Source organism: Archocentrus centrarchus, chromosome 23 (assembly GCF_007364275.1).
Source record: "Archocentrus centrarchus isolate MPI-CPG fArcCen1 chromosome 23, fArcCen1, whole genome shotgun sequence".
Classification (NCBI taxonomy): domain Eukaryota; kingdom Metazoa; phylum Chordata; class Actinopteri; order Cichliformes; family Cichlidae; genus Archocentrus; species Archocentrus centrarchus.
Window position 1 is genome coordinate 10,363,051 of NC_044368.1, and position 8,389 is coordinate 10,371,439.

Consider the following 8,389-nt stretch of genomic DNA (forward strand, 5'->3'; position numbering starts at 1 on the left):
TAGTCTGACATCACCATATTCAGCCATTAGGCTAAGTGCCATCATAGCTCATCATCTCTCTGGGACTGTACTTGGTCTGCATTCAAAACCAAAACCTGTAGACCTGGCTCCTTTAGAACCATCTGGAATATCTTAAACCTGTTGATTAAGTGTGAGGTGCAGCCTGTCAGCTGAACAGGCTTGCACACCTACACTTTTGCTTAATTTGGGAACTGTATTCCTGTGACTGTGGACAGATCATCTGTTACATCTATTAATGTTGCAGTGCAAATATGGAGGGTCAAATTTAGACAGAGCCAGAGATAGCTTTAACTGCGCTGGTGATATATCTGCTTGATGGCATGGGTTTGTAAAAACCAAGTTAAGTTTTCCACACTAATCTGAACTACTGGGCTGCATGTTGGAAATCATAAGCAACTATAAACATGAACTTTAGCACAGATTGCAGAAAACTGGTCAACAAGGTGCCTACTTCATCACCAAAACATGAGCCTTGAACTTTGTCCAGCAAAATAGGAAGCACCAGTTCGAGACCACCCATATTTTATTTAGAAAACTAATCACTAATCAATCAAAGTTTTGCGTTGTTCACTAGTCAAATAACTGTCATTATGAATCAATATTAACATTATTCCAAAAGAAAATATTATCAATAAAAGACAAAAAAACAATATTCAATTAATGATGGATTAATTGCGTGATGTGACTATTAAATAACCAACTTTTTCAGCTTCATTTTGAAAAAAAACTGACGATTATGCTTTATAAAAGCTTTCCCATTTACAGTTCAAACTTCCTGCACTGTAAACAAATCTGATTCATTACAATAATCCACGCAAATGACCAAATGTCAGAACTGTGTGTGGACGTGGTTAACAGAAAGTTCAGACCTCAGTCTCCCTTCTTGGGATGATTCATGTGACAGCCCGCCATATGTCACACTGCTGCAGGCTGGCAGCAGTGGGCAAATGGGAAGCAGCTTTTCATATCGTATTTCACAAAGTTAACTTGCAACCTAAGTAATGTGCAATCCTCCTCATCAGCTGGCAAGAAGTAAGCGTGCTCTGCTTCTGAGAGAATTTCCCACCAACTGCAGCTCACAAACTTAATGTAAACTTAAGGAAGATACTTAATGTCTCATTTCGCATTAAGCGATTAGGCTACTGTACATATACATCTCCAGCTATGAAATAAAAAGATACAGGTTCAGAGAAATAGAACTGTATAAAAAGATAGGCTGTCATTTCTACCATACGCACCGTATTACTTTAAAAAGCCAACAGGCTGTTTTGAAGCTGTACAGTACTCACATCTGCTCCGTTGGGAATTGCACGCCCGGCACAGACGAAATGGTTGTCAAGAGTAGGAATAGACAAAATGAGTAATCCATGGCTTTGTTAATTTCCCTCAATCAGGATTCAGCCGATGAGCAAAAACCAAATAAAAAAAAAAAAAAAAAAAAAAAATTCCCACAAATCCAGAGCGCCGCTCGTACTTCTCAAGCCAAACGCCTCACACCGCCATCGGTGCGCGTTTGGAAGCACATCTCATCCGATAGCTATGTTCTCCCCACCGATAGAGTTCAGGAGTGTGTTCTTTTTATGGCTTCAGCCTCTGTATGTGTGTGTGACACTCTTAAGTGAGTGTGTCAAATTGGGATAGGCTATTAGAGCAAATCTCAAGCGTGTGTCAAAAAATAAAAAAGGAGGAAAGGGGAGGGCGCATTTACAGTAGCTCTTCAGCTCGGCCGGCAGAGCGGTGCCACTCCGCACGCTGCAAAAAACATCGTCGGTTTGAAGGGCTAAACACGTGGGGAAAGTGTGTTCTAATTATTTATCCCAAGAGTTAAACATGACTTAGAAGAAATCTCACAGTTTATTTCGAGAGTGTTTTTGACAAATATATATATATATATATATATATATATATATATATATATATATATATATATATATATATATATATATATATATATATATATATATATATATATATATATATATATATATATATACCTAATTTCAGATTTTAGGATATTTAAAACAAATATTAGAACACAAAACATGCAAACCTTTAAAGTGGGAGTTGCTCTTAATGGTACGTTTTTTTTGTTTGTTTTTTTTTATTTATTTTTTTTTTTTGCAGTGTGTGGTCTTATGTTTGTGTTCCTGAGGCGCAAATGGGTTTCCTGGCGCCCTTCTACTCATGTCACCCAGCAACAGTTATTCATGGCACATTGGACTTATCAAACATGGGACATCTCACCTCTGCATCTCACAACAACATGTAGCCCGTGTGCAGTTTATTTAGATTAAAGTGCCAGTTTCCCTCTGTTAACCTTAAAGCCTAACATGACCTCATAAGGCGCACACTCCACTGACTTTTCTTCCTTATTATCCTTCCTACATTGAGCTGCTTCCTCCAAATTAAATCTCCCAGAGCTGACTTCTGATTTGGGGTTTTTGTTTGTTTGTTTGTTTGGTTGGTTTTTTTGTGTGTGTGTATCTCTGTAAACAATGAGGTCAGGTGATTTTCAGGGCAACTTTGCTCTTGTCTTGTCACATGTGTTGCTGAAAACAGTTCAGGTCCTCAACTCATTACGGTCCATGCCAGCTTCACTCAAGCATCTCAAAAAATAAATAAATCTAATAAAGACTCTCTGTTTTACTATGTATATCATGATGAACCTTCATTTAATTTTCAATAGTGCAGTGCCTCTTCTTATGCAGAAATGTGATAATAAATTCCACTCGCTCCAAGGGCTGTGGCAAACCTAATACAAAGTGACATTTCTTTCTCTCCCTTTGCTGGGACAATCAGCAAGGTAAATACCAGAAGCGTATACTGTATTTTCTAACGTGTTTGTCTCCAAAGCCCCTTGTCAGATGCAAAACTAATCTTTCACTAATTTCCTCCAAGCGCCTCCATTATTACAAACCCCCAAAGATATTATTTCTGACTTTAATTTTTGTCTGCTTGTTTGTGTGTATGGATGTCTGCATGCAGATGAGCTGTCTGGGTCACAGTAGACAAACAAGGCAAAGTGTTGCCCACCTGCTACATGAATCACGCAAATAGATTTGCTGTGCAAATAGCTTTCTATGCCCCCACCCTCCACCCCTCCCCCAAATATAACTCATAAAAAAGCTGCTCCTCTGGGACCTCTTGCCTGGAATGGCTTGGAGGTGGGGGAGAGAAGTATATTTACAGAGTGATGGTGATGAGGAGGGGCAGATTAGGAGAGTGTTGGCCATATGGAGAAAGGAAAGCTGGTTTGAAAGTTTAAGGGTTAATGTACTATATGCTGTCCAAAAAGAACACACACACACACACACACACACACACACACACATACACACAGATGTAAAGATGTTTGGTGATTATCAGTTTTAAAAAAAAAAACTGCCACCAGTCCACTTTGAAATTATTAATTCTGAAGATATCTGTAAGGAAAAAAATGTGCAATGTGTTCCCATAAAAAAAAAATAAATAAAAAATCCCTCATGCTGCCCATGCTTTTGAAACAGGCCAGCAAATGCAACACTCTCTTAAACAGGATTATGTGGGATTTTCACAGAGATTAGTTTTGCCTTACAAAAGCCTCTCAAAAGCAGCAAATTCAGTATGACTAAATACATCCAATTTCCATAAAAAAACTGACTCAGTGTTGTTTCATGCTATAATCAGTATATTTAAGCCTGGCTCAAATGACTCTGTGTGATATAAAAAGAGAGGCATGAGTGACAAACTTCCCCTGTAAGCAGCATTTTAGCATCTTATTGCTTGTTGTTTTGACTATAGTGCTTCTTTTTTCAGTGCTCTTTTCACACACAAAGTTCTTGGTAAGTCATGTATGCCACCTGCCCTACCCTGCACCAAATCATAAAGTTAGTGCACAGGCAAAGCAGATATTTTTTTTTTCCACAGAGAATAAAAAAGCTGCAAAGAGAATGAATAATATGACCAGAAATATGACATGAATGTTAATGTGATTCTGTATCTGCTGAAGCCTGCATTGCAAAGCAGGATCTGAGGTTAGTTGGATAACTTTGTCAGGTTTACCCCAGTGGTTCACTTCTTTTCAGGGCACCATGCAAGTTATGCTGCACAATGAACCTGGTCCAGAGCATGCTATTTTTGAGAAAACATTCAACATGGAAAAAGCACTGCTTACTGACCAATCAGTCCTCTTGGTGTATATGCCACCCTTCCTGTAAGATCCTTTCGACTTTTACGTGAGATCAGTGACAGGGACTTTTAGGAAGGCAAGACTTATTAGAGTGTAGCTAAATCATTTTGTTTTGGCTTAAAACTTTCATTTATAATAAAGGGCTGGATCAGGTGACCGTGAACCATCCCCTAGTTATGACCTTTGTTTACTATGCACCTCGGCATTTGCTAACCCTGCTCTGTCATTTTACATGGCCTACCACTTTGTGGCTGAGTTGCTGTTGTTCCAGTCACTTTCATTTTGTTATAATACCACTTAAAGTTGACTGTGGAATATTTGGTAGTGAGGAAATTTCATGACTGGACTTGTTGCACAGGTGGCATCCTATCACGATACCATGCTAGAATTCACTGAGCTCCTGAGAGCGACCCATTCTTTCACAAATGTTTGTAGAAGCAGTCTGCATGACTATGTGCTTGGTTTTATACACCTCATGGAAGTGACTGGAACCTGAATTCAGTGATCTGGATGAGTGAGTGAATACTTTTGGCAATATAGTGTACATAAAAAAAAAAAATGCTCCTCGTTTGGCATTTAAGATTCTACCCCGTCTAAAGGTTGTGTTGATTTCATCATGCGATTCACTGCACTTTTACTTTAACCTGTTGACCACAAAAGTACAATTTGCTTCAGGTCATATTTTCAGAGAAGAGCAGCAGGAGAGGTAAAATCAATGCAAGTGCGTGTGTAACAGGGAGACAGCTGTGTGTGGGTTTCTGAGTGATTTAAGAATGTGTACATGTGTCTGGCAGGCAGCAGGTGTGGCCTCTGTCATCAGCTCCTGATCCCACCCACCTGTCCAGGGAATAGCCCCTAGGCTGTCGCCTAGCAATGCATTTGTCATCAACTAAGCCACAAGGCTGTTGTTTTCTCATCCATTGATCACACGCCTTATATGTCACTGTAGAAATGAAGCTGCAGAGAAAATAAAAATTGCAATCCCTATTCTAAAAATGTTGGGATGCTGTGTAATATGCAAAGAAAAAAGAATGCAATGACTTGAAAATCACATAAAATTACATTTTATTCACAACTGAACAAAGAAAAGAAGTCAAATGTTTAAACTTAGAAAACCTGTATATGCGTTTCAATACTGATGGTACCTTTCTAGATGTGCAAGCTGCCAGTACCTGAGGCATTATGTGACCCCATACCATCAGAGATGCAGGCTTTTGAGCTCTCACTTTAAACACTTCTGTGTTCTATTGTGAATAAAATATGGGCTATGGGATTTGCAAATCATTGCATTCTGTTTTTATTTATATTTTACACAGCGTCCCAACTTTTTTGTAATTGAGGTTGTAGTTCATAAGTGTGCATTGTCAATTTTATGCTGGTATTTAATGACTTCATTCAAAATTTAATCTTAGTTTCCCAATAAAAAATAAATAATCAGGGGTTAAAAGGGGCCAGAATGATCTGGAACAGCATTCTGGCACCTTCAGTTAATGAGTAATTAAATCTGATAGCGATTTTGATGCATATTATTATTATTATTGAACAAATTATTTTTTTCATGTGCTGCAGCCTGTCATTGCTTCCAGTTACAATACAGAGTTACTTGCTCAGTAAAAAGAAAATAAAGGCATCCCACTACTTTAAATCTTATATATAATGTCTTCATTCATTTTGGAGTTTTAGATGATATTTTGCTGAATTGTGTTTTTGTGAAAGGTCTCGCAAAACAAATTTTTATAAAGTATGAAGCTAATTTTGTGTTATTCAAAGGTTGCAGGAAAACACCAGGCAGTTTAGTGCAGGCTACATTGGCTATTTGCCAGTGATAAAGTTTGCAGTGATGCATTGTGTTGGACTGTTTAGAGTAGCAGACATGAATTTATGTTTAAGGTAATGATGCTGATTAGATTCACTCCCTCACTTTTATAAAGTGTGACTTTCTATTGCACGGCACTGAACAGGAGTGGCCCTCCAATCTCATTGTACATCCTGTAAAATGACAATAAAGGCATTCTATTCTATTCTATTCTATTCCTCACTCAGTTCTACCATTATACTTTATAGTTTCTAGGGACTGGAAATCAGCCATATTGCTGGCATAACATCTGCTTATGTCTTGTCAAACTCAGTTGGCTAAATCCACAAAAAGTAATGAATATCTGAGTAGCAGCACAGGTCAGCTGATCACAGGTTATACACCAAGAAAAATCTACTGGTGCAAGTTATTATGTGCCTTATTTCTAAGTAATTATTTTCCCCATACTGCACAGCTACACCAGAACGTAGGGTTCCCCATCTGCAAAATCCAACTTTAACCCTTCAATACAACCATAATTTTTTGTGTTAACACCCCCAGTGCACCCCCCAAAATATTATATATGAAAAATCAACCAGCTCTCATACACTAATTTTTAATATAAGAGCACAAATGAGAAAGCTCTGCTTAGCAATAAGGTTGAATTTTCTAAATGTAGAAGCTCATTAAAACACATTTGCAGGGCAAAGTCTTTTGCATTAAATTCAAATAGCAAAAGGTACCTATGGCCATTTTTCACATCAGATTACAATTTAAAGTCAAATGAAGAAGACACTGTGCTTTCTTTTCCCTACTCCCTGCATTTCTGATCATCCCTAATTGGTTGTTTTATTTTGCTTGTTTTTTGTTTTTTTTAGAGGTACTTGAAAATGCAGGTTGTAAGCATATGGAAAGCAGTCAGAGCCACACATTCTGATAAAATATCACGAGGCATCTGCCAAATCTAGCTTCCATATCAAAATTTTAAACATCACTGACATATCCTGTCACATTTTTCAGTATTCTCAAAGACAAACAAATTGATACATACTGCTGAACCTTCCCCAAAGCGCATTATTCGACATCCATGCACCCACGATCCCTGCTCCCTTAGGAAGCCAAACGCGATTCATTTAATAACTCTTCTGTGCCACCCTTCCTGATTTCCAACTATAATCACATCTCCCCCTACACACACACACACACTGTCTTCCTGGCAAAGATGAAGGGACATGTGTTTTATCTCTGAATAAGCTAACAAGGATGTGTTCTTCACCATCAGTTCCAATTGCTAAGGAGGAAAAATGGAACATGATAGAAGATGGGAAAAGCTATGAAGAGGCGATTTGGATCTGATATGAGATGAAGTTTAGTGTCTTTTCAGGACTTGTATATAGGCTTATTTTGAAGGAACTGTCCACTTTTTTTCTTTTGGAAATAGGCTTATTTGCTTTCTTGGTAAGATTTTGTCAGTCATGAATTTCGATCTGTCAAACTACAACCAGCAGAGAGATAGTATAGCTTAGAAAAAAGTCCAAGAACAGGAAGAATTTACTGAGATTTGCTCTACTGGTAGGCGGATATTTTTCAGCTTCTAATACCAATTTAGTGATGCAAAAGTACTCAATCTCCATCTTCCAAATCTGAGGCAGTTACGTCTCTGCCTTATCTCATTTTGTTGTTGTGAGCCATATTTGCGGCCTGGTCCATAGCTATCTTGTATCTTTCTTTGAAACGTCACTGGAGGTTTAAAGATGCATAAATGTTGACCCTCTTGCACTGGAAACTTGAATGCAGGGTCAATTGGGAGGATCAACCTGAGCATCAGGTTGTATGGGGTGAAGCCAGTCAACTCATTCCTAGTGCAATTATAGGCATGGACAAGAGATCCTGCATGGTCATACCAACATGATCTTGAAGAGTGCCCAACATGTCAAACAGGGTGCGATTAAATTGCTATCTATCTATCTATCTATCTATCTATCTATCTATCTATCTATCTATCTATCTATCTATCTATCTATCTATCTATCTATCTATCTATCTATCTATCTATCTATCTATCTATCTATCTATCTATCTATCTATCTATCTATCTATCTATCTATCTATCTATCTATCTATCTGTCTGTCTGTCCATCTGTCTTTCTTTTTTTCTGCCTGCAGGATTCCAAATCTGGCCCGTGGTCATTATAATCCATCCACATCTCCATTCTGCCTCCTTGGATGATAGAGAAGTTTGAATAAGGGTGTGGACAGTGTTGCCAGCCACAGATAGCTGATTGCAAGTTTCAAGTTTCGCTGAGGTCAGAATGTAAGTCAGTGGATTGCTGTCCATTACAACAGTGAAGTGGCTGCCGTAAAGATAATCGCTGAACTTTTCTGTTACCAACCACTTGAGCGCC

The 8,389-nt window shown here is 38.2% G+C and overlaps 1 protein-coding gene across 3 annotated transcripts in view; it reads right to left on the bottom strand.

Annotated features, from left to right (window-relative positions):
* Window positions 1–1,652, bottom strand: part of cacna2d1a (calcium channel, voltage-dependent, alpha 2/delta subunit 1a) — a 98,922-nt gene extending 97,270 nt beyond the window's left edge. For all 3 annotated transcript variants that reach the window (XM_030720338.1, XM_030720337.1, XM_030720336.1), the window contains exon 1: window positions 1,311–1,652. In XM_030720338.1, coding sequence (XP_030576198.1) covers window positions 1,311–1,390 — 80 coding nt within the window. In that variant the 5' untranslated portion in view covers window positions 1,391–1,652. The remainder of the gene's footprint in view (window positions 1–1,310) is intronic.
* Between the last annotated feature and the right edge of the window lie 6,737 nt (window positions 1,653–8,389).